The sequence below is a fragment of the Bombina bombina genome, chromosome 1, assembly GCF_027579735.1.
Source record: "Bombina bombina isolate aBomBom1 chromosome 1, aBomBom1.pri, whole genome shotgun sequence".
Classification (NCBI taxonomy): domain Eukaryota; kingdom Metazoa; phylum Chordata; class Amphibia; order Anura; family Bombinatoridae; genus Bombina; species Bombina bombina.
Window position 1 is genome coordinate 1148448943 of NC_069499.1, and position 27694 is coordinate 1148476636.

Genomic DNA, 27694 nt, shown 5'->3' on the forward strand with positions numbered 1-27694 from the left:
CCTTTGGCCACAGAACTCTAAATCTAGGCGCAAGTGTTTCGGGGAGTCAGGTTGAATACATCATTTCTCAAAAGTTGTAGTTTCTCTACCTAGATCTTTTTTGTATTTGTGGTGTTAGATGTAGTGTACTAACTGGTTATAGTGAAGCCATGAGGAGAAAATCTCTCTATGGGTCTCTGCAAGAATTGCTTGTGTTTTCACTCTGCCCTTACCTGAGATAAACTGAATGGATCCTGTTCTTAAGTTGTAAGGTTGTGATACTCTGTTCCCTAACCAGTGATATGGGAGTTCCACATTTTCAATAAGTGGTGTGAGCGGAGCAAACTTGGACGAGATGTGTGTACTAGTAGCTAAGAGTTTGTCCCATTCAGAGGGGATGTCTGCTGTGATAAGATAGTTGTGTACATTTTTGGGTCTCTTCTGCTGAACCGTCCATGTTAGCGTAGCTACATTGTTTAGTTTGAAAATATTCCTGTCAATCTTGTTATTGGTGTTATGTGCCCACTCCACTATGTGTCTAAGCATAATTGCATGTTTATACACCTGGAGGTATGGTACTCCCATGTCCCTGCTGTCTCTGGGCAGGTATAAAGTTTTTTTGGTGTTCTTGGCTTTGTGCCTGTCCATATATATTGCTCTAAGATTTTTTGCAGTTGGGTAATATAAATGTCATGTAGTGGTACATCAGGTACAGAATCCGCGTAAGAACATTCATTTTTATAACCCCTATCCTGCCCAGCCAGGACAGAGGTTATTCTTCCAGGTGGATAAGTCGCGAGTTATTTCATTTTTTAAAGTGCTATAATTATGTTTGTACAAGTCTTGTGCTGATGTGGTTAAATGTATCCCCAAGTATTTCAAGTTGTGTTGGGCTAGAGGGATGTTGTATTTATTTCTTAAATATTGTAGTGTTTGTGGATATGTGTTTATATTCAACATTTCAGATTTATTAATGCTTAGTTTGAAGTTTGAGATTTTACCGTACTTTTCTAATTCAATAAGTAATTCCGGGATAGAACTCTCTGCCTCTGTCAGCAAGAAAAGGATATCATCATCGAATAATGCCTGTTTATGCTCAGGCTCCCCTATTTTGAGTCCTTTAATTTTGTTGTTGTTTCTAATTTTTTGAGCTAGAATCTTTATGGAGAGGGCAAAAAGTAGAGGGGATAGAGGTCATCCCTGTCTAGTGCCGTTGTTGATATTTAAAGGATCGGAAAGAGTGCCATTAACTCTGATTCTCGCATTTGGATTAGAATATAAGGCTAAGGACATGTTAAGGAAAGGCTCTGGGATCCCCATTTCTACCATTGTCCTGTGCAGAAAAGACCACCTGTCCCTATCAAAGGCCTTCTCTGCGTCTGTCGAGAAAAGGACCATGGGTGTCCCCGTAACTCTAGCATGATTTGTTAGTTGTATAATTTTAATGGTATTGTCCCGGGCTTCTCGCCCTGGGATGAATCCAACTTGTTTACGTGATATTAAGCTTTGGAGATACTTATTCAACTTACTGGCTAGTATTTTGGCAAGTATTTTCATATCTGTGTTGATTAAGGATTTTGGTCTAAAGTTCTCGGGACGTATGGCTGGTTTGCCTGGTTTGGGGATTACGGTAATGTGTGCCTCAAGTAGGTTTCTAGACAGGGAGGGACTGTCTCTTAAGCTATTAAATAGAGTGAGTAGATGAGGCGAAAGTACCTCTTTGAATTTCTTGTAATATCCTGCCGTGTAGTCATCTGGCACAGGACTCTTTCCCGATGGGGAGTCCTTAATAGCTTGTTGTATTTCCTCTATCGTGATGTGGGCTTTTAAGTGTTCCTTCTCCTCTTTGTTTAATGTTGTTAAACCTAAACCATGAAAATATTTGTTGAGGGCTTCCCTAGTATCAGACGGGATCTTCTGTCGGAGGGGTATCATTATTGCTAGCAATATTGTACATTGAGTTATAGTAGCTTCTGAAGGCTGAATCGATATGTTTGTTGCTCTTAATTGTTTGTCTGTCAGAGGCTTGTAGTGTGTGGATTTATGTAGCTAATTGTTTCCTATGAAGGCATCTGGCCAATATTTTCCCTGGTTTGTTTCCCCCCTCATAGTAAAATTGTCTTCAGTATAGGGCATTACGTTGGTGGACAGCCGTCAGATGACCCTTACGGTCAGATCTAGTTTTAATTAGTTCATCTTTAATGTTATCGTTAGTCAGATCTTGCTTATGAGCTTTTTCAAGTGAATTTTATCTAGGAGTTGAGTGTGTTTCTCTTTAGCCTGTCTATGAATCTTTGCATTATGCTTTATAAAAATGCTGCGCATTACGGTTTTATGTGCTTCCCATTTGCATTGTATCGATGTAGTGGAATTCTTATTGAGAGTGAAGTATTCTGACAGGTCCTTTTCTATTTCCCCCAGAGTTACTGGGTTGTCTAGAAGGGAGTCATCTAGCCTCTAGATCCAAGTCGTGATAGGGAGGTCCAGCCATAAAATGGAGCAGGTCACCAGGGCATGATCTGACCAGGATATGTGTCCTATCTCACATTGATTAGTTAGTGACAGTACATTAGCATCAGTAAAAATATGGTATTTTCTTGTGTAACAGTTATGCGGGGGCGAGTAAAAAGTATAATTTTTAACTTCTGGGTGTAATGTTCTCCAGACGTCATGGAGGGCGAGGTTAGTAAGTGAAGTTTTAATCACTTTCAGTACAGACTTGGGGATACATGAGGTCCCCTTCGAGGAGTCAAGTCTGGGGTCAAATGAGAGGTTAAAATCACCAGCTAAGAATATTGTACCTTTAGCCTGGTCTAATATTAAATTTGTCAGTTTTTTGAAGAAAGCATTTTGGAATTGGTTAGGCGCATACACATTCAACAGTGAGAGCTGTTGTCCGAAAAGGTGGTCTACCAGAAGGACATATGGTCCCTCTGGGTCTTTTTCAATGTGTGATATCTTGGAGGGATTTATGGATCAGGATGCCCACGCCTCTCTTTTTTTTGGTCTAGAAGCATAACAAGCTATAGGGAAGTGTGGGGTATTCCATTTAGGTTCTTTACCCCTTTGAAAGTGTGTCTCTTGAATCCTAAGAATCTGACTCTTAAGCTTAGATAATTGATTAATGCTCTGAGAGGGCTTATAGGGTGTGATGACTGCAGGAAGCAAATAATGGGCCTTCCATGTGAGATTGGTGATTTGCCTTCAAACTAGCGAGCATAAACAATTAATAAACAAGCTTAACCATTCTAAACATTAACATAATAACAATTTAGGATTATCATTAAACAAAACTAGTCCTAAATAATGAAAAAGCATTCTTAGTCTGTATTTACCAAAAGTTGAGTTTACCGTTGTGGGGAATCTTCATATCAGTGGATATCCTAAGTAAAAGACTTTATGTTGTGCTTTATCCATAAAAAAACAAAAAAACAAAAAACCTATAGAGTTCAACAATAAAGGTAATTCACAGATTCCAGTGTTAAGCCCCAGTAAAAATGATATTGAGCTGAGTTACATAGATCCTTTTGTGTTGGAAGAGTGTCCAATGTTCCTGAAGGGCACTGTGGGTCAGGTCCTCTAAAGAGGAGTTATTACCAAGATTCTGATATCCGCCTCACAGGAACAACAAAGTCCCTCTTATGTAGCTAGAATTATAAAGGCATCAGAGGTTAAGTGCAAGGTTTCGTAGATGTCCTTCTTAGTGTCGGACAGTATGGTCTGTCGTGTTCTGCCCATTAGAGCAAGCCTCAGATGAACGATGAGCAGAGTTATTGTTGTCCTCAGGAACTGAAGGTATAGAGAGATCTTTATAGAATGATATTGGATCATCTCCAGGCCTATATATAGTCGTTTTGTTGTTATAAGTCACTATCAAAGACACTGGGAACCCCCACCTGTATTGAACCTTGTTTTTCCTAAGGGTGGTAGTGATGGGTGTCAGTTCTCTCCTTTTTGGAAGTGTTGTCGGGGAGAGATCCGCAAACAAGAGTATTTCCTCTCCAACATGGAAAATTGGGTGTTTTGCTCTTGCGCAAAGAAGAAGTTCCTCTTTATCTTTGTATCTCAAGAATTTTACAATGATGTCTCTAGGTGGGGCCTTTGGGAGAGGTCTTGGTCTAATGGCCCTGTGGGTCCTTTCTATAGGTATGTCTTCTGCAGATGGATTCTCTTTTATAACTTTAAACAGAGCTTGCAGGTAGCCCTCTATAGCAGCTGGAAAAACTGTCTCTGAGATCCCCCTTATTCTTAAGTTATTGCGTCTACATCTGTTTTCCAAGTCTTCTAGCTTTTCAGCGAGACTATTGATCTTGTATTCGTGTTCTTGAATGTGGGACGAGTTTGATTGAAGATCTTTTTTAGTGGATTCTTGCCTTTCTTCCAGTGAGATCACTCTTTGATCTAATGCTCTGATATCTTTGCGTGGGTCTCCAAAAAGGTTTCTCATTTCTTGCATAACCTCCCTGATGTCGTCTTTTGAGAATAGGTGGAAAATGTCATTTTTTTTAACAAACATGCTAGCTGCAGTCTCCGTGTGTTGTGTCTGATTTGCCATGGGTGTTTGGTTTTCTGCCATATCTCCCGGGCAACTTGTAGCTTGGGCCTCCACAGGTTTAAGATAATGGTTGAGGATTTTAGTGGAGGTCAGTTTATCTACCTTAGTTTGCCTCTTGCAAGGCATCACACATATGATAAAGCTGTGTGAAAAAAATAAAAGAAGATCGTAGTGGGTAACACCAGTGTCTCTTTTTAATAAAGCTGTTAGGTAAAGCTATAATGTCAGCAATCATTTTTCCTAGCTGTTAGTAGTTCCTTGAGCACTGTTATTGTTTAAGTCCTTGTGGGTAGTAAACCTAGGTGTGTATGAGGCTCCTTATCTTAATGGGGCAGATGTAATTAGACCTGTCTAAGTAGTGTGTAGCAACTTACTTGTGCGGTCTGTGATCAGCTTGGGTGTCTACCTTCTCCGTTCCCCTGTCTCAGATTCTGCCTGACATGAACTGGAGCAGCAGCCATGTGGGTCCAAGATGGCAATCAGGAGGCCTTGTATGTGTCGTAGCAAGAGTCAGTAAAGACACTGTTAGTTGGTGCTGCTTCGCTCTGCTTCAGTAGCCTGCTCTCTGTTTATCGTTGCGGTCGTGTCTGCTGTCTCCGGAGTTTGGATGCAGGATATTGCCGTGCACATTTCCTGTAGAAGGGTCTCATTATGAGAGCGGGTGAGGAGGCCTTACTTTGGATCGTTAGTTGCCGGGCAATGTCGGGTCCGTATTAATTTCCACCTTTGACAGTATGTTGTTACTGATGTCCCAGGAAGGTTTGAGGGAAGAATTAAGGGTTATATGCCGTTCTTAGTGCTTATAGCCGGAATAGGAGATAGGAGCCCTTTTACAATGTTGCCATCCTCAAGCATGGCTAAACTCCGCCCCTTAATATGTGTTTTACTGTGTATTAACTGTAAATATTTAAAATGTCATGTTCTTCCCATACGAGAAAATGTTCTTTGTATTTTTCCTATATACCGTATTGTTCCGCATATAGGCTGCACTTTTTTCCCTTGATTTGTTGCTTTAAATGTGCAGTGCGGCCTATATGCGGGGCGCGGCCTATAATCGGGTGTTTTTCGGCAAAATTGTAGTTGTGCAGTACAGCTGAACTTCCGGTGCACCCTGTGGCCTTATGAGGATTGTAGTCCACCAGAGTTGGGTAGTTTTGCAACGTTTTGCAATAGTTGATTGGTTTGGATGATGAGCAGGATGTTCATATGCAGGAGCCACCGCTGTGAAGGTGTGTGAAGATGCGGTAATACTGTGCTGAGCACAGTGTAATTTGGAGAACGGGCTTATACAGCCGAACTTCCGGTGCACCCTGTGGCCTTATGGGGACTGTAGTCCACCGGATTGGATAGTTCTTCAACGTCTTGCAATAGTTCATGTGAGTCCGTTTTGCTACTGATATTGTCAGGTAAGAAAGTGCTTTTTTTCCCCATCACATCATACCTGCTAATAATGTACCAGTACATACCAAATTGCAGCTTTAATGTGTTAAAATAAAAAAAGGAAAGATGCTGTAGTCCTTTGTACTGGTAATTTCACATGTGAAAAAAGCCTTTATTCAGCCATTACAGCTTTAATGGCTGAATAAAGTTTTTTTCACATTTCCTTTGTTTTTTTTCTATACTCTTGGAGAAGTGTAAAACTATCCCCTGGGTGCTGACACCCTGCATTGGGACTCATTGCTTGCACATGTTGTGTATTTTCTTTAAAAATTGAATTTCTTCAAAATGGCACCAAACTTTAAGGGTGCGGCCTATATTCAAGTGCGGCCTATATGCGGCACAATACGGTATATACAGGGGGCAAAAAAGTATTTAGTCAGCCACCAATTGTGCAAGTTCTCCCACTTAAGAAGATGAGAGAGGCCTGTAATTTTCATCATAGGTATACCTCAACTATGAGAGACAAAAAATGTGGAAACAAATCCAGACAATCACATTGTCTGATTTGGAAAGAATTTATTTGCAAATTATGGTGGAAAATAAGTATTTGTTCAATATCAAAAGTTAATCTCAATACTTTGTTATATATCCTTTGCTGGCAATGACAGAGGTCAAACATTTTCTGTAAATCTTCACAAGGTTGTCACACACTGTTGTTGGTATGTTGGCCCATTCCTGCATGAAGATCTCCTCTAGAGCAGTGATGTTTTGGGGCTGTCGCCCTCCAAAGGTTTTCTATGGGGTTGAGATCTGGAGACTGGCTAGGCCACTCCAGGACCTTGAAATACTTCTTACGAAGCCACTCCTTCACTGCCCGGGCAGTGTGTTTGGGATCATTGTCATGCTGAAAGACCCAGTCATGTTTCATCTTCAATGCCCTTGCTGATGGAAGGAGGTTTGCACTCAAAATCTCACGATACATGGCCCCATTCATTCTTTCATGTGCACGGATCAGTCGTCCTGTTCCCTTTGCAGAGAAACAGCCCCAAAGCATGATGTTGCCACCCCCATGCTTCACAGTAGATATGGTGTTCTTTGGTTGCAACTCAGCATTCTCTCTCCTCCAAACACGACGAGTTGTGTTTCTACCAAACAGTTCTACTTTGGTTTCATCTGACCATATGACATTCTCCCAATCCGCTTCTGGATCATTCAAATGCTCTCTAGCATACTTCAGATGGGCCCGGGCATGTACTGGCTTAAGCAGGGGGACACGTCTGGCACTGCAGGATCTGAGTCCCTGGCGGCGTAGTTTGTTACTGATGGTAGCCTTTGTTACGTTGGTCCCAGCTCTCTGCAGGTCATTCACTAGGTCCCCCATGTGGTTCTGGGATGTTTGCTCACCGTTCTTGTGATCATTTTGACCCCACGGGGTGAGATCTTGCGTGGAGCCCCAGATCGAGGGAGATTATCAGTTGTCTTGTATGTCTTCCATTTTCTAATTATTGCTCCCACAGTTGATTTCTTCACACCAAGCTGCTTGCCTATTGCAGATTCAGTCTTTCCAGCCTGGTGCAGGTCTACAGTTTTGTTTCTGGTGTCCTTCGACAGCTCTTTGGTCTTCACCATAGTGGAGTTTGGAGTGTGACTGTTTGAGGTTGTGGACAGGTGTCTTTTATACTGATAACAAGTTCAAACAGGTGCCATTAATACAGGTAATAAGTGGAGGACAGAGGAGCTTCTTAAAGAAGAAGATACAGGTCTGTGAGAGCCAGAAACCTTGCTTGTTTGTAGGTGACCAAATACTTATTTTCCACCATAATATGCAAATACATTCTTTCCAAATCAGACAATGTGATTGTCTGGATTTGTTTCCACATTTTGTCTCTCATAGTTGAGGTATACCTATGATGAAAAGTAAAGGCCTCTCTCATCTTCTTAAGTGGGAGAACTTGCACAATTGGTGGCTGACTAAATACTTTTTTGCCCCACTGTAACTATATATACACCTATGCTTGTATATATTCATATAGATATATAGGTATAGATATATATTTTACAATAAATAATCATATGTATATAGAAATATATATTTAAAAATAAAAACAACTTTCTCTTCTATGTGAAGAACATTGGAATGTAAAATATTAATAACTCACATTGGGTTGAGTGCACTTGCTCTAACATGGTTTAGGGTCTGCGTACGTGCATGCAATAAGTGTTAGGTTTTTTTTCAGTAATGTTCTCCATTAAAGTTTATGGGGATAATGGGGAGAAGAAGTTAGCATGGTCGCACTATCCAAAGTCCAATTAACAACCCTAATACATAGCAAATGTCTTCACTAAAGATTTTATTTCCTCTTTACAGCAAGATATCCAATTAATTTACTTTAAGAAAACATTGTATTATTTCTATGTATACAATGTAGGAATTTTACAGACTTTTTTCTGAATATATCCATTTGTTTACTTGCATTTATTATCACTTGTGATAACTATAGATAATTAATTCAATAAACAAAACAAATATTCTTACAGAATCTCAAACAAAAAGCAGACTTTAGAGAATCAGGAACTAGGTGTTAGGTCTATAAAGGCAATGGTCTCTCAAAATCATTACTATCAAGCTGTTCTAGAACTGGGATAGGCACTTTGAAAGATCCACCCCATACAATCACATAAATTCACTGATAAAGTGACCACAAAATATAATGTTAGAGATAAAGGGATTGCTATCTTAACAAATGTGGCACATTTCTCACCAACCTTTAACTAGGTTAGGACCAGATTAAAAGTGGCGCGCTAACAGTTACATGGAAGCAAAAAGGGTTTATTGTGGCTGTTTGCGTAGAAGCGATCGCTTGAGCACAAATTAAGTTAACGCATGTCAGGATAGTACGTCCTCAGAGCTCTGGTTCACTGTTTTGCAAAACAAAAAAGTTGCACGTAACTCATTACAAATACATTACAAAATACAGTTAAACTCATTATAACACCATCTAATAAAAATTATTTATAAAAAAAAATGCACAAAAAAGTTATAAGGACTCAAAGATATGAGATCTCAGGTAAAAACATGAAAAAGCATATTTATGCAATATTCATATTTAATAAAGTGTTGTACTGTGTATTTACTTAAATATTTCACATTCCAATGGTCTGCACATAGCAGAATATGTTCTATGTTTTTTTAATAGATATTTCTATATATCTGTATATATCTACATAGATATATATATATTTTACCAAAATACCATCAGATATATGTAGGAATATGTATTCATGAATAAAGAGAACATATTATTCCATGTGAAGAACATTGAAATGTGAAATATTAATATTTTCATGGCGGGTTATCACACTTATATGCGATCGGGTTTGCGCCTGAGTAGGGTGTTTTTTCCACTTTTTTTGCTCCATTGACTTCTATGGGGAATACGTTAAAGCTATCGTGATATTCAAAGTTCGTCTTTTTAATGCTCATCGGGTTAGCATGCCAGCAAGAACTTTTTACTTTCAACTTGTAATACGAGCGCTACCCGACGCATGTGAAAACCTTACTTCTAGTGGAGTTAGCGCAAGAGCACAAGCGTTAAATACCATTCCACTCGTAATCTGGCCCTTAGTTGTGTCACATGTATATTGCAATTGCTGTCAAAAAGAATATAATTAGTCACTAGATAGTCAACAGAAACAATAACATTGCTTATTATAATCAAAAATATTCTCCATGAAAAACGTAATAGCGGTGTTTTTAGTGAATAGACGTATAAAGTGACTCAATATCACAAAAAGTTGTTTTGCCATCTAGATTGTCAAATTTGCATAGCAATTTGTTGATGTTTTGAAGTAATTAAAAAGCTCAGTTACTATGTTACTATGGGCTTTAAAAGTAATCAACTGGTTAATATAAAGTTTCATCAAGTGATGCTAAGCCAATGGGCATTTATTGAAATTCTTCCAGATGGAGGGTACAGCAATAAACTCTCCTGAGTATAATCAGTGAAAATATGTTTAGCAGAAGTTAGCTGTTTGTTCTACACATGAGCCGTAAAAAAGTGATACTGTGGGCCATATCTATCAAGCTCCGTATGGACCTTGATACCCCTTGTTTCTAAAGGCCGCTGCTCCATAACGTGTTTGCCTGCTCTGAGGCGGCGGACAGAAATCAACCCGATCGAATACGATCGGGTTGATTGACACCCCTGCTAGGCGCTGATTGGCCGTGAATCTGCAGGGGTCGGCATTGCACCAGCAGTTCACAAGAACTACTGGTACAATGATAAATGCCGACAGCACGTCCACTCGCACATTGATAAATATGCCCCTGAATATGCACTCAAAGTAACCCCTTGTATATATTATGTAAGCGTGTACATCATGAGTGGTTTTAAAACATAAATCTGTATTAAGTAGTCCTTAAAAGTTGGTATTTTATTAAAACTGAAGTGCTAGCAATAAATCAGCTGATATTAATGCACAGTTAATATAGTATTGTGCCGTTAGATATCAGAATGCTCTCAGTATTGAATCACCACTAAATTCTTATAGTTGTAAGGCAGCATGGAATAAAACCCAAGCTTATATGTACAAGTGATTGACTATATAATTGGAGATGATGATATAATGCAGCTTTCTCATTATACCAGAAGATGGCTGCAGTTATAAAAGTAACTGTTTTATTATCCACTTTGGCAATCTGCCTAGTCTATAGATTATCTTGAATAATTGTTGCAAATATGTAGTTTAAAGTGATGGTAAACTCTCCCCTTTTTAAAATCAGATCTGGAATGTAAGCGCTATTTTAGATGGAGTTTTATTCATTAGCTGTAATGAAGATGCAGTATAACATGCTTTTTAATATAGATATGAAATTCAAATACTGCATGCTCCTCCGCCCACTTCAAAAGTAAAATTTTCTGTGAGATAACAGATTGAATTGTTGTCCAATCAGCACTCTCCCCATCTGGCACTTTTGTTGTAGGTAGAGCATTGATTGGAGAGTAATTCAATCATTTAGCTGACAGGAAAATTGAAGTGGGTGGTGTAACGTGGGGTATTTGAATTTCATATCTATATTAATAACTAAGTTATAGCGCATCTTCATTACAGCTAATGAATAAAACTCCATCTAAAATAGTGCTTACATTCCAGATCTGATTTTAAAAAGGGGAGAGTTTACCATCACTTTAAATTGTTGTTGTTTTTTTATTACAGAGAAAGAGTCTAAGATACAAAAGTTACAACACTTAGAGCTAGATTACTAATGCCCGTTTGTGGGAGTGTGATAATTAACCAATCATTACAAGTGGCTGGTTAATGCTACTGAAAACTCGTGGTAGCAATTAGGGCTCCGAAAATTATCCCTCCTAAACGTTTTCATGACGAAAGCAATAAACCCTCCTCAGTATAATCAGTGAAAATATGTTCAGTAGAAGTTAGTTGCTTGTTGCACACATGAGTTGTACTTAATTTTAAACATGGTGAAACATTGTAATCAAAAAGTGAGTCAGGTGAGAGCATATGCTTATATAAAATATTATTTACAAAAATTGCCCCCCTCCAGACACTGATGTCTATGTCTGCAGTAATTGGTCTTGTGTATTTTAGGAAAAAGAGAAAGTTTAGCAATAAAAGTTTGTTAAAATTAGTATTTTTTTATGCAGTTTTCTTTTTCTGTGGTCTTCTATTACACTGAAGTTTAGCGTATGATGGCACGTGTCAGGTAAAGGAAAGCCATGATATGTGATATATAATACCAGGGAGGGTTGGAGGCAAGGGGTGATAAAGCCAGGCATCTCAGTAGTGTTGCATAATTTGGAACATGTTTGATAGTGGAGAGCCCTGCAATGGGCTTGCAGCTCCCTAAGGGCGAAGGGTTAAGGCTGGGTGAGGGAATGAAATAGGACAAGAGGGTGTGTCTGCTGGAGATAGCAAGGTGGTGTTAGGGTGGGCTTACCTTTATAAGGAGCTGACGGAGTCTCTGGGCCCTCTTTCTTTACTGGATTCATCCTGCTGCAGTTATGGAGAGGTCTAGATGTCCTGCAATCCCTCCTAAATGTTTTTGTGATGAATCCTCTATTGTAGAATCTCCAGGACCTGGAAGAAGAAAAATAAATGTTACTGATTATGAACCCATTGCCCCCAATCTTACCTCAAGAGTTTCCCAGAGTTGGGGGGGGGGGTCCCACCCCAGAACAGGGACCAGGTACAGGCAGAGGACCTGGTACAGACACTAATAATGGTGCCAGTGTTGCATCCGAGGATGGTGTATTCCCTTTCTCTCTCAGGCCTTCATATTGCACCTTGTACTTACGTCACTTCCAGTGACATTACAATGGGTGTACTACTTCTGCCCTTTCAAATGCCAACCAGAGCACAAGACTCTGCAGCAGAGAACATGATGCACATCAGTGCGAAAGGGAGCGAGGTGGAGGGCCTCACATAAGCAGGGAGCAGAGGGGAGACTTAGCCAAACGAGCGCAAGCGGGATAACGTTTGAATTCCACATGTATATACTGAGTCTTTGCTTAACAGAGGCTTTAGATGAAAACATAAGGCTTTTCATGTGCTTGGACTGAAATTCACAGAACATATTAAAAATCCAGATTTACTGAGGCATTTCTGGGTCTATTAACCTATTGTCAGCAACCACTGCAGCAACAAAGATAAACATGTAAATAGTTACCTCATAAAATGCCACCCACTTGGGAAACTTTCAATAGTGTCTTAGCAGATCCTCAACAGCAGTTAGCAAGTTAAACATACTGAGGTAATATCACTGTTTAATTTCAATCTGTATAAACTAGGGTGCTTGTGGTGTCCTGCTATACAGATGCTGAAGGGTTAATAATTTAACCCTTGCTTGATTATTTGGTAATTGCTGTAAATGTATTCTTCCTATGCCAATTATTTGCTTTAGAGTAAGAGAGGTGTTGTGGAGCTTGATACTTGAACCTGCATTGAAGGGCTTTAAAAGTGCATAATATGTGAAAGCAATCTTATTATTACACTGTTTCTTGCATATAGCCATGTGGTTAACCTCTGCATAGTGATGTCGCGAATAGTTCACCGGCGAATAGTTCCCGGCGAACAAAGCATGTTCGCGTTCGCCGCAGCGGGCGAACATATGCGATGTTCGATCCGCCCCCTATTCGTCATCATTGAGTAAACTTTGACCCTGTACCTCACAGTCAGAATACACTTTACAGCCAATCAGCAGCAGACCCTCCCTCCAAGACCCTCCCACCTCCTGGACAGCATCCATTTTAGATTCATTTGGAAGCTGCATTTTTAGTGAGAGGAGGGACAGTGTAGCTGCTGCTGATTTAATAGGGAAATCGATAGCTAGGCTAGTGTATTCAGTGTCCACTACAGTCCTGAAGGACTCATCTGATCTCTGCTATAAGGACAGCACCCCAAAAAGCCCTTTTTAGGGCTAGAACATCAGTCTGCTTTTTTTTTTTTTTTCCCTGTGTAATCTAATTGCAGTTGCCTGCCTGCCAGCGTGTGTGTCAGGCTCACAGCGTATACTGTGCCCACTTGCCCAGTGCCACCACTCATATCTGGTGTAACAGTAGTGTACATTTAAAAAAAACTACACTTTTTTGACTGTGAAATAATAGCAGACAGCTGCCAGTACCCAAGATGGCCACCAATAAGGCAGATGGGGAGTGTTAGAGAGCTGTTTTGGGGGGATCAGGGAGGTTGGGGGAAAAGGGGGGATGCTACACCACAGCATATGTAAATATGCTAAAAAAAATTAAAATTTTTTAAAAAACCTTTTATTTTAGTACTGGCAGACTTACTGCCAGTACTTAAGATGGCGGGGACAATTGTGGGGTGGGGGAGGGAAGGGAGCTGTTTGGGAGGGATCAGGGGGTCTGATGTGTCAGGTGGGAGGCTGATCTCTACACTAAAGCTAAAATTAACCCTGCAAGCTCCCTACAAACTACCTAATTAACCCCTTCACTGCTAGCCATAATACACGTGTGATGCGCAGCAGCATTTAGCGGCCTTCTAATTACGAGAAAGCAATGTCAAAGTCATATATGTCTGCTATTTCTGAACAAAGGGGATCCCAGAGAAGCATTTACAACCATTTGTGCCATAATTGCATTAGTTGTTTGTAAATAATTTCTGTGAGAAACCTAAAGTTTGTGAAAAAGTGAACAATTTTTTTTTATTTGATCGCATTTGGCGGTGAAATGGTGGCATGAAATATACCAAAATGGGCCTAGATCAATACTTTGGGTTGTCTACTACACTACACTTAAGCTAAAATTAACTCTACAAGCTCCCTACATGCTCCCTAATTAACCCCTTCACTGCTGGGCATAAAACACGTGTGGTGCGCAGTGGCATTTAGCAGCCTTCTAATTACCAAAAAGCAACGCCAAAGCCATATAAGTCTGCTATAATGGCATGTCTGGCACACAGTGTTGGGGCAAGGGTCCATCTGACCACTGATACCTGGTCTGCAAAGCATGGTCAGGGCAGGTATATCACCTACACTGCGCACTGTGAAGCGGGCGTAACCCTTACACTACCTGATCGATACAACATCATACCTGATGTTTTAAAGCACCTTGTTCCAAACAATTTAGGAATGTTAGGTGATTTATGCCCTTTATGGATTAAAACCAGACTCTGCATCAACTATGTAATTTTCCATGGGAGTTTTGACATGGATCCCCCTCCGGCATGCCACAGTCCAGGTGTTAGTGCCCTTGAAACAACTTTTCCATCACTATTGTGGCCAGAAAGAGTCCCTGTGGGTTTTAAAATTCGCCTGCCTATTGAAGTCTATGGTGGTTCGCCCGGTTCGCCCGTTCGCAAACTTTTGCGGAAGTTCGCGTTCGCCGTTCGCGAACCCAATTTTTTAGGTTCGCGACATCACTACCTCTGCAAAGTGATTAAACACAGAATGAAAATCAATTCCAGAGCAGCAATGCACTGCTGGGAGCTAGCTAAACACATCTGGTGAGCCAATGACAAAAGACAAATGTGTGTAGCCACCAATCAACAGCTATCTCCCAGTAGTGAATTGCTGTTTTTTAAAGGGACAGTCTACTCCAGAATAGTAATTGTTTAAAAAAGGATAGATAATCCCTTTATTACCCATTCCATAATTTTGTATAGCCAACATGGTTATATTAATCTACTTTTTACCTATGATTACTTTGTATCTAAGGCTCTGCAGACTGCCCCCTTATTTAAGTTCTTTTGACAGACTTGCATTTTAGCCAATCAGTGCTGACTCCTAGATAACTCTATGGGAGTAAGCACAATGTTATCTATATGGCGCACATGAACTAGCGCCTTCAAGGGCCTAGAATTAGCAAATGAGCCTACCTAGGTTTAGCTTTCAACAATGAATAAAAAAGAGAACAAAACTAATTTGATGATAAAAGTAAATTGGAAAGTTATTTAAAATTGCATGTCCTATCTGAATCATGAAAGTTTAATTTTGACTAGACTGTCCCTTTAACAAAATGTACCGAATAGAACAAAGTAGAAGTGAATTTAAAAATTACACATCTGTCTGAATCATGAAAGTTTAATTTAAACTTTCCTATCCCTTTAAGCAATCAGTATAGCTAAATTATACTACTAGAATTTTATGTGCTTGTTTTGAGTAGCACATAAATGTTTCAATTGTTGACATCTATTTACTGCTCTGGTACAAAAAAATAAAAGAGAAAAAATATGGTTCCAAAATCTCCAGGGTAGGATTAGATGGCAGCAGGTTCCTATATGCCTAGGACAGAATGAAACATTTATGTTTATGTGCTCAATATAAGAACAAAAACTTCCTAGTCATGAACTATCTTTTTTTTCTTCAAAAGTCATTGCCCAAGTACAGTTGTAAGTTTTTCAATTGTTGGTTGTGTTTACTTAGGCTTATCCATAGCATAGACTCCAGTATAGAAACTTTCACTATAGGTGGGGATACCACAGGCTAAATCAGCTATGTCAAATGCTGAAATAAGGGTAAACGAGCTACTTGTAAACAATTTAATAAATTCTAGCAGGTAAAATGGATCATTGGGAACAATTTAAAGGGGACATAAGCTTAGGATCGCATCACAGCTAGAGGAGCTTGCATGGTATCCTACCTAAGTGTAGCAGTTTATCCTTGTCTGATGACTGTATTGTTCACTGCTGGCCAGGTGAAGTCCATGCTCTGGCCAGCCTCGAGGCAAGAAGGTAGCAGGCAGCACAAGCTGAGGATGACAGCGGCATTTGTCTTCACATGTGCTCACCGTGCCTCCGCCTGAGCCTCCCTCCCTTCACCACCACCCTCTTATGCAAGGAGCTGATTGATTGGAGAATTATAGAATAATCCTCCAATCAATCAGACCGTTGCATCTTGCTGCTACAACTCTTGAGTTCCCTGGCTTTCCCAGGATGAGTTCCCAGGGGAAAATAAGAAAAAAATGCTGCCATATTTTTATTTTTGTTTTTAAATGGCAGCGTTATTTTTTAAAAAAAAAATGTTGTATCAACAGTTGGCACCAGCATGAGACCCCACTAACCACGGGGCCCTTGGTGGCCGCCTTGCTCTCCTGGCCCTAAAGCCGGTGTTCTGCAATATTCTCTTACTGCGTTACGTTTCCCTACCTACGGCCACGCCTACAAAAAACTTGCAAAGGCAGTTGTGCATGCATGTGCTCACTGCCACAGTCAGAAAATATTACAGAACCCGCCTACAATAAACTTGTAAATATACTACAGAGCACGCATGCGCTCATTGCCACAATCGGCAAATATAACAGAACTGGTACGTCCATAATTTTGGCACTAGTTGGGGCAATTTAAATAACAGTGGAAAAAAAAGGCTTCATATTAATGAATAACGTTCAATCATTTAATCAAACAAATACATATTTTCCCACTGTTATTTAGATGTCACCAGCTAGTGCCAAAATTAATCAAACAAAACTGTAAAATAAATTTGAATACTAAGCCTTTTTTTGCCACTGTTATTTAATTGCCCCGTGACACTATGAACTATCAGTGTTTGCGGGACGCAGTTTTCTGCCCACTGCGGGACGGACAGCTCTGTCCCGGTGATTTGTTTGATTAATTTCGGCATTAGTTGGGGACATCTAAATAACAGTGGCAAAATACTGATTTGTTTGAATAAATGATTGAATGTTTTTCATGAATATGAAGCCTTTTTTGCCACTGTTATTTAAATTGCCCCAGCTAGTGCCAAAATAATGGACGCACCAGTTCTGTAATATTTGCCGACTACGGCAATGAGCGCATGCGTGCTCTATAGTATATTTACAAGTATATTGCAGGCAGTGAGCGACTGCGTGCACAACTGCCTTTGCAAGTTTTTGTAGGTGTGGTCATAGGTAGGGAAACGCAACACAGTTTGAGAATATTACAGAACACCAGAATTTTCTTGCATTTAAAGTTTCATAGAAAACTTTAAGGGATAGTAAACACCAAAAATGTTATTGTTTAAAAAGATAGATAATCCCTTTATTTACCATTCCCCAGTTTTGCATAACCAACACTGTTATAGAAATATACTTTTTACCTCTGTAATTACCTTGTATCTAAGCTTCTGCAGACTGCCTCCTATTCTCAGATCTTTTGACAGACTTGCATTTCAGGCAATTAGTGCTGACTCCACGTGCGTGAGCGCAATATAATTTATATGAAACACATGAACTAAAACTCTCTAGCTGCGAAAAACGGTCAAATGCTTTCAGATAAGAGGTGGCCTTCAAGGGCTTAGAAATTAGCATTTGAGCTTTCTTAGGTTTAGCTTTCAACTAAGAATACCAAGAGAACAAAGCAAATTTGATGATAAAGTATATTAGAAAGTTGTTTAAAATTACATGCTCCATCTGAATTCTGAAAATGTAATTTGGACTTTGCTATCCCTTTTAAACTCTGGCTTTAACTGAAGTTTTTGTCAATTAATTTTCCTTGAGTTCCCTAAGATATTAAAACAAATATATCTCCATATATGTTTTAGAAAAAAAATGTAAGAAAAAAATGTTAAATAAATAACAAACAAGGTTTATGAGGATTGTATATAATACAACTGTCATTTAAACAAAATACAGACCTAGGGGCATATTTATCACGCTCCGTATGAAGCTTGAGGCCCCTTGTTTCTGGCAAGCCTTCAGGCTCTCTGGAAACAAAAGTTACCAAGAAGTTATGAAGAAGAGGTCTAAAGACCATTGCTCCATAACTTGTCCACCTGCTCATAATCGAAAACGATTGGGTTGATTGACACCCCCTGCTAGCGGCCGAATCTGCAGGGGGCGGCATTGCAGTTCTCTGTTTTTTTGACAGACTTGCATTTTAGCCAATCAGTGCTCACTCTAGGGTAACTTCACGTGCATGAGCTCAATGCTATCTATATGAAACACATGAACTAATCCCCTCTAGTGGTCAAAATGCATTCAGATTAGAGGCAAAATTGGTGATAAAAGTAAATTGGAAAGTTGTTTAAAATTACATTCCCTATTTAAATCATGATAGTTTTTTTTTTTTTACTTGACTGTCCCTTTAATTACCAATTCCCCAGTTTTGCATAACCAACACATTTATAATAATACACGTTTTACCTCTGTGATTACCTTGTATCTAAGCCTCTGCAGACTGCCACCTTATTTCAGTTCTTTTGACAGACTTGCATTTTAGCCAATCAGTGCTCACTCCTCTGTAAATTCATGTGCATGAGCTTAATGTTATCTATATGAAACACATGAACTAACGCCCTCTAGTGGTGAAAAACTGTCAAATGCAGAGGCGGCCTTCAAGGTATAAGAAATTAGCATATGAACCTCCTAGGTTTAGCTTTCAACTAAAAATACCAAGAGAACAAAGCAAAATTGGTGATAAAATTAAATTGGAAATGACATGCCCTATTTGAATCATGAAAGTTTTTTTTGGACTTGTCTGTCCCTTTGCGATGCGGGAGGGTGGCGGTTTAGTGGTTAATAGATAGCTTATGGGTGTTAGTGTACTTTATTACATTTTAGTTATGAGTTTTGTGAAACATTTTTGTTTCATAAAATCCATAACTACTGGTCTCAGATCGCTGTATGGCTCTTGTTGGTCTAGGCTGTAATGCAAGCATATTAGCCAGACCACACAACCTGTAATACGGCGCTATGGAAAATCCCGCACTCAAACTTAATTTTTTGAGTGCGGAATGCACTTTGCAATTAGGCTAAAATGCTTGCGGTATAGCTATACCGACGCGACTTGTAATATGCGTTACCGGCCATTCCATGTGCAATGGCCAATTTTTCAGCGGTACCGTACCGCACCATACTGCAAAACTTGTAATCTTGCCCACTCTTTTAGTAATATACTTTTTACCTCTGTAATTACCTTGTATCTAAGTTTCTGCAGACTGCCTCCTATTCTCAGATCTTTTAACAGACTTGCATTTCAGGCAATTAGTGCTGACTCTTAAATAACTCTACCTGCATGAGCACAATTTTATTTATTTGAAACACATGAACTAACACCCTTTAGCTGTGAAAAACTGTCAAATGAATTCAGATAAGAGGCATCCTTCAAGGGCTTAGAAATTAGCATATGAACCTTCCTAGGTTTAGCTTTCAACTAAACATACCAAGAGAACAAAATAAATTTAATGATAAAAGTAAATTAGAAAGTTGTTTAAACTGGCATGCCCTATCTGAATCATGAATCTTTCATTTGGACTTTACTACCCCTTTAAATGTGCATTAATGTAATTTACTCTTTGTTGCCTGTAACAGTGGACTGTTTAAAATGTATTACAGTACATTACAGAACAGATATGTATTATTAGGACCATCTGACCAGAAATTGTATAGTATCTTACATTGCAGTTAATGGGCCCCATTTATTGAGCTGTGGGCAGACAATGTTCCTAAGTAGGGAACTTGTCCACCTGAGCTTGTTGCTGGCAGAACTTATGATTGTGCATATGATTGTGCAAAAATGCTCTTGTGCAATCCCATCCACTGCTCTCGAGCAACCAAGTGAGCAAGAATAGGGGCTGTCGATGCTGATTTTGACCGGTGCTTTTTACTCACATGAGCAACATCATAAAAAGGGTCCAATGTCTCTTTATGCATATGTAAATGACTTTATTTAATATTTATAATATTAAAAGCTATACAAACTTGTGGTTTTAATCTTTCTTCAGACTCACCATAACCATGGTCAGCTGTTGTTTCATAATCTGCTATAAATGCAGTTTTTAAATATTTTATAATCTGAGTCTCGTACCCATCTCTTAAGCTAAAATGCTAAAATTTGTCTTTCTAATTTTTTGTTGAAACCTCACAATACTGACAAGACTTATTAGATTATCTACCTTTTGCAACATGCTTTTGGGAAACTTCAGATGTGTTTTTGCAAAATTTAGCCGGGCTTGGATGTTTTTTTTTTTTTTGTAAGAAAAGGCTTCAGTCTTGCCACTCTACCCCATAGCCCAGACATATGAAGAATACGGGAGATTGTTGTCACATGCACCACACAGCCAGTACTTGCCAGATATTCCTGCAGCTCATTTAATGTTGCTGTAGGCCTCTTGGCTGCCTCCCAGACCAGTTTTCTTCTTGTCTTTTCATCAATTTTGGAGGGACATCCAGTTCTTGGTAATGTCACTGTTGTGCCATATTTTCTCCACTTGATGATGACTGTCTTCACTGTGTTCCATGGTATATCTAATGCCTTGGAAATTCTTTTGTACCCTTCTCCTGACTGATACCTTTAAACAATGAGATCCCTCTGATGCTTTGGAAGCTCTCTGCGGACCATGGCTTTTGCTGTAGGATGCGACTAACAAAATGTCAGGAAAGACCTACTAGAACAGCTGAACTTTATTTGGGGTTAATCAGAGGCATTTTAAATGATGACAGGTGTGTACTGACTCTATTACTGTTACTATTTAACATGATTTTGAATGTGATTGCTTAATTCTGAACATAGCTACATCCCCAGTTATAAAAGGGTGTTCACACTTATGCAACCATATTATTTTATTTTTTTATTTTTATTTCCCTTTACCTAAAAGATTTCAGTTTGTTTTTCAATTGAATTGTACAGTTTATAGGTCACATTAAAGGTGGAAAAAGTTCTGAAATGATTTATCTTTGTCTCATTTTTTTACATCACAGAAACCTGACATTTTAACAGGGGTGTGTAGACTTTTTATATCCACTGTATATATATATATATATATATATATATATACATACAAAATATATATATATATATATATATATATATATATATATATATATATATATATATATATATATATATATATATATATATATATATATAAGAGCTAGGAAAGGGAGGGCACTCTCAGGATTTATATACATCAAAGTTAGTTTATTGTTTATAACAACAAAGTTAGAAAGTCATAAGGATGGGTCGACGTTTTGGCTTACATAGAAGCCTTCATCAAGACAGATGAACAAATCACAACGGCGACTTGCAGCCGCACACAACACCACCAGCAAAACAGAAAAAAACATTTCTGTTTTGCTGGTGGTGTTGTGTGCGGCTGCAAGCCGCCGTTGTGAGTTGTTCATCTGTCTTGATGAAGGCTTCTATGTAAGCCGAAACGTCGACCTATCCTTATGACTTTCTAACGTTGTTGTTATAAACAATAAACTAACTTTGATGTATATAAATCCTGAGAGTGCCCTCCCTTTCCTAGCTCTTATCTACAATCCATTGAGGATTGCACCCAGGTGCTTCATTATTAGTTGAAGCTGGAGTGCTGGAACACGTGCTAATTGGATAATATATATATATATATATATATATATATATATATATATATATATATATATATATATATATATATACTTACCTGTATATATAGTCCACTAGTCCAGGACAAGAATGAAAGTGCATATATATATATATATGGCAGTGTTCCATAGATGAAGAAGATAGACAAGCAAGCAGAATAACAGGATGGTAAACACTGTTAAAATCAGAAGAGAAGTCTATTAAAATAAGCACTGATAAATGCTGTTTAGTAGTAGCAGACTAGATCATTGGCCAACTTACTGTAGTTTAAGCCAAATGTTTTAGACATATGCCAACTGTAGAGTGCCAAGTGATGAGTTGGTATATGAAGATGATGAGCATAGAGGATGGGGGTATATCTCTCCAAGCACGGTGAGGCTTGGGAACAGCAACCTAAGAGCAAGAGGACAGCTAGAGAGATTTTTGTGCACGTAGAATGTTTAAATTGAGAATACACACTAGGGTTAGCAATATAGTTATGTTTTCCTTTTTGATATGAGCAGAAAACTGTGCTCCAAGGAGATAAGAAGTGAATTCACCCATCCACATTGAACACAGTATATAGCTATCATAACATTCTTTATTATTGAGCTAATTACAGTTCATTTTTCTGCAGCATGTTTTCCACCAACAGACCAGCAGAACACCACAGACTCTAGCAACTTCTACATATCCAACCATGTCAATAACAGTCATGAAAGTGAGTATAATTTTTGTTTTAAGTTCATATTCTAGCACATTTTTAAACTATTAATCCAGTACCTCAGTGGATAAACCTATGGTTCTCTAGAGAGATTGTACTCCTATAGTTTTCTAAAATGCCTGTCTATCTGTACCTTTCCTTTCTGAAATAAGTATCTTGTGATAAGTGTCTAATAGAAGCTAAAATCAGGATATCCCTTTACATTTAAACACTATTCTAGGTGGTGTCACCATCCAATAGCAGTCCAACTTTATATTTACACTAGCTGTTGCCCGCGGCTTCACTCACGTGGATTTTGTGATTTGTAAAAAATAGTGAAAAACGCGACCACTTGCAATGACGTGTGCCCTCACGTGTGTCCCCGTTCGGGTTGCACACTCGCTGACATTAACTTTGTCAGTTTTTGTTTATTGTTGGTGTTTCTCTTACATGGGCACCAATCAGTTAAGTTGTGGGCGGGGCCTCGTCCGGCACATCAAAAATATGTTATTATTATTCTGTTTACAATTACTTTTAAATTAAATTGTTATTATATATTTTGACTCAACTAATTATTTTTTTAGTGATACCCATATCTTAAGAACTACTGATGTTAGGAGCAAGAAATTTGGCATGCAAACTTTATAATGAGGATTTTAAATGATAATTTTTACTTTTCTAACATCTTCAGTTTTTGAGATATAGGTATCCTCATAAATCACCCCCCCTCCTCTTTTCACCCCCCTTAAGTGGATTTTCGGGAAATAGTAAAACACATATTTCTATATTTTTAAAGGAGAATGTAAATACCAATTTTCACGTCTGTAATATCTTTGGTTTTAGAGATATAAGTAGCCTCATAAATTAACCCCCCTTTTAAGTGGGTTTTTGGGAAATGGTAAAACACGTGTTTCTTTATTTTTAAAAGAGAATACAAATATCAATTTTCCCATCTGTAACATCTTCTGTTTTTTTATATATTCTGTAGGTATCCACATAAATTACCCCCCCCCCCTTAAGTGGATTTTCAGGAAATGGTAAAACATGTGTTTCTTTATTTTTAAAGGAGAATCTAAATACCAATTTTCACATCTGTAACATCTTCGATTTTTGAGATAAAGGTATACTCATAAATCACCCCCCCCCCTTTTCACAACCTTTAAGTGTATTTTTGGGAAATGGTAAAACACGTGCTTCTTTATTTTTTAAATGCGAATCTAAATACCAATTTTCACATTTGTAACATCTTCGGTTTTTGAGATATAGGTATCCTCATAAATCACCCCCCATTTTCACCCCCTTTAAGTGGATTTTCGGAAAATGGTAAAACACATGCTTCTTTATTTTTTAAAGGAGAATCTAAATACCAATTTTCACATCTGTAACATATTTGGTTTAGAGATCTATTTGTATCCTATCCTCATAAATCACCCACCATTTTTACCCCCTTAAGTGGATTTTTGGGAAATGGTAAAACAAGTGTTTCTTTTTTGTTAAAGGAGAATCTAAATATCAATTTTCCCGTCATTAAAATCTTTGGTTTTTGAGATATAGGTAATCTCATTAATCAAACACCCTTTTCACCACCCTTAAGTGGATTTTCGGGAAACGGTTAAACAAGTGTTTCTTTTTTTTTTTTTAAAAGGAGAATCTAAATACCAATTTTTATGTCTTTAAAATCTTTGGTTTTTGAGATATAAGTATCCTCATAAATAACCCCCCCTTTTCACCTCCTTTTAAATACACCCTTCTCAACACCCTTCTGTCATTGTAAATTGGTTGTTATTAAATAGTAAAAAAGGGAAATGTAAAAAGAAAAAACAAAAACTAAGTTAGCATTTAAAGGGACAGTCTAGTCAAAAATAAACTTTCATGATTCATATAGGGCATGTAATTTTAAACAATTTTCCAATTCACTTTTATCATCAAATGTGCTTTGTTCTCTTGGTATTCCTAGTTGACAGCTAAACCTAGTTAGGCTCAAATGATAACTTCTAAGCCCTTGAAGCCTGCTTCTTATCAAATGCTGTTTTTTTTTGCTTTTCACAACAGGGGAGAGCTAGTTCATGTGAGCCATATAGATAACATTGTGATCACACCCGTGGCTTGTGGCAGACACTGCACTAATTGGCTAAAATGAAAGTCAATAGATAATAAATAAAATGTCATGTGATCAGGGGGCTGTCAGAAGATGCTTAGAAACAAGTTAATCACAGAGGTAAAAAGTGTATTAATATAACTGTGTTGGTTGTGCAAAACTGGGGAATGGGTAATAAAGGGATTATCTATCTTTTTAAACAATAAAAATTTTGGTGTAGACTGTCCCTTAAACTAAAAGAATAACCACTTGTTGCTCATCAGCCTGTGCAGTCACAGTCTCTCAATAATAAACACCTGAGCAATGAAGATGCAGTATCACACACAGTCATCCGCAGGTACCAACATTCACACAAAAACACACCCTAGACATATAAAATCACACAACACATACTCTTTCTGTATACTGTGAGCCCTTTTTTCAAGAGGGGCACACAGAGGGGCCAGACATGACGCAGACACAACCAGTCACCCTGTATGCCACTACTGAGTAAAGGGCCAGAAGGAGCTTCTAGTTGTGTGGGCAAAGGCTCACTTTAAATTTCTGAAATCCCTATAGTTATGCCACTGTCTAATAACAAAAATTGGTAAAGTATATACTATTGAGTGATACACCATAGGACAGACAACAGGCAGACACTAGGTGACAAGACATATGCAGACACCAATTTTTGTGATATTTCAATATTTCAATGCATACTCATTACCTTGCCAGTTGTGAGGTTCTGTGAAGCTGTCACAGACCAATGCTGGACTAAATGCAAATCCATCAGAGACGACAGCTTTGTAGGGAACCCTTCAGCAGCCTAGAGAACTAGCCTTTGCAAAGAAGATCAATGTAATTCTGGGGGGTGGGACTGGCCAAGAGCCAGCTCACAGAAACAGAGCAGGGGCAGGGCTGGCCCTAACCTAGCTCACAGACAAAGCAAGGCAATGAGAGGCATGGCTGACCCTGTATCATGCACAAATAATAATGATGACAACAGGATGGGCAACCGGCCCTCAACTGGCCCAAGCCCATTGGCAACTGCCCTGTATGCCCTATGCTCAGGCTGGGCCTGAACACATTCAACAATGCATAAATAAGTGAGGAGGGATATTTTTTGCTTAGGTATTTCAGACACAGTCCCAAAGAACTGCTGTCCTTTCACTTTACCTCCCTAGCCCTAAGTGTTATGTCAATGGATACAGTCTTTAGATGCACTTGTTTTCAAATCTCAAAGAGTAAATTTCCTACATGTAAATTTAGGTTACATCGCTTGTTTTTTTCCATGTAATCTAGATGATGCCAAATTAAATGAGCAGTGAACTAATTTTTATTTGCTCTAAATGCGGCTATTGTACAATATATTACAGTTGTTGTTTGTTAAATAGATTATCCTGTGATTAAAAACAATCTTTATATGTATTCAAAAACAATCTTTATATTTATTCATATGGTGGTGTGAAACTGCCCACCAATCCCAGCTAGTGAGTAAATAATCACTAGGGATCAGTTGTGCACAAACAGTTCCTAGTGGTTTCAATATTAATTTAATTAAGTTTAAAGAAACAATCAGTAACACTAAGGGTGTGTTACTAATAGGGGGCGCACAGGACCCTATATGATTACTATGTAAATAGGCTAAGAGAGAAGAGAACAAGAAATTACATGTAATAACTATAATGAAATATTCTATATGAAATAATGTAAACAAATAAGAAACAATTCTTATAAATATGGGACTATGAGAAACATAGGATACAACACAAATAATAACAAATACAGTAATAAGAAATTCCTGAAAGGTTCTTATCTGGAAATGCTGTCTTCTTCTGCAATGTTATATAGATGGTAAATGTCCCAATTGGGGTGGGAATAGTCCCAAATGATGAATGTGATCAAATGCCAGGATGATCAATGATCAGGAACACAGGTGATGTCTGGAGTCAGCTGCTTTGTCAGGGAAATCAGGATCTAAGAGCAAGTTTTCTCTGTGAAAAAATCACAAAAAGACAAAGGCGCCTCCTGGTGTAATACAGTTGGTGGAAGAGAATTGTTAGGTTATCAAAAAGGTACTCACAGGGGGGCGTGTCCAAGCCACAGCCATGTTCAGTCGTGCCTCATAGCTGCTCCGGTACAAATTTGAACATTTAGATAATTATCTTCAATTTTCATAACTTTCATCTCAACATTTTTATTATGTATCTGCCGGAGAAGAAGATAGGTCCTTAATAAAGCTACTTTTGCTTTTTACTGCACCTACGACGATCCTAAAAGGCTGTGATTATCGGCTGTGGCCTATACCATTATCTTACCACCCCCCCCCCCCGGCCTCATACTTAGCTGGGTAGCACGGTTGCAGCGACACTCGAAGCAGCTATCATATGGAGGAAGGATTCATAGCATTGCCGTAAACCTAGAAAGCTAGCAAGAATGAGCTATCCCAAGATGGAGGACGCTATAGCGGCATCTATACAATTACTACTGCACAAGATGGACGGACACCACACCTCCCTCATGGCGACATTGAGATCTGAGAGAATCGGCGATGCTATGGATGTAACTCATAGCTCAGAGTGCGGCTTGCCTACTGTACAGATAGAGATGGAAGCTGACTACCATAGAGATTACTACTATTACCCAGGTGTTACAGCTCAAATAGCCAGCCCAGATGCAGATATAAAGGAGACATATGGCGATGCATCTCCAGATCCTGCTCTCCCCACACGCTCACATATAGACATTTTTCATGGCAACCCTGAGCCGAAGCTAGACCCGCTGGAGATGCGGCCGGTCGACAGGGGGTATTGGCTAGGCTTCACTAGGACACATACTACCACAGACTTGCCGTGCCTTGTTGGGGACGCGCCAGAATGCGGTCCTCCGCCGCACCGAGATAACTCTTTGTTTGTTATGGGACTCCATCAGCGGAAATTTCTGCATATTGAGACTGCGATCATGAGAGTTGGCGGCCCATGCCCCTGCCTTCACAAACCGATTGGTATAGGATAATACAACATAGTCGCTAATTTTGTTAGGGACTCATACTCGCAGCTCAGGGTCTGTTTAGTCCTAAATCTCTTGTTTTATATTTTCAATCACCTGATAGCAGTTTCATAGGGGTGATGATATATTTTTATTTTTTTTCTCGTTAAAAATGTTTGAAATGTTCCTGCTTAAGTTGCTCCTGCAAACCTATTGGGGTATCTTCCTC

The 27694-nt window shown here is 38.8% G+C and overlaps 1 protein-coding gene across 2 annotated transcripts in view; it reads left to right on the top strand.

The window, feature by feature from the left end:
- RAMP2 (receptor activity modifying protein 2) overlaps nucleotides 1-27694 on the top strand; it is a 113174-nt gene that overhangs the window by 67526 nt on the left and 17954 nt on the right. For both annotated transcript variants that reach the window (XM_053699447.1, XM_053699454.1), the window contains exon 2: nucleotides 22335-22418. In XM_053699447.1, the coding sequence (XP_053555422.1) occupies nucleotides 22335-22418 (84 nt within the window). The remainder of the gene's footprint in view (nucleotides 1-22334; nucleotides 22419-27694) is intronic.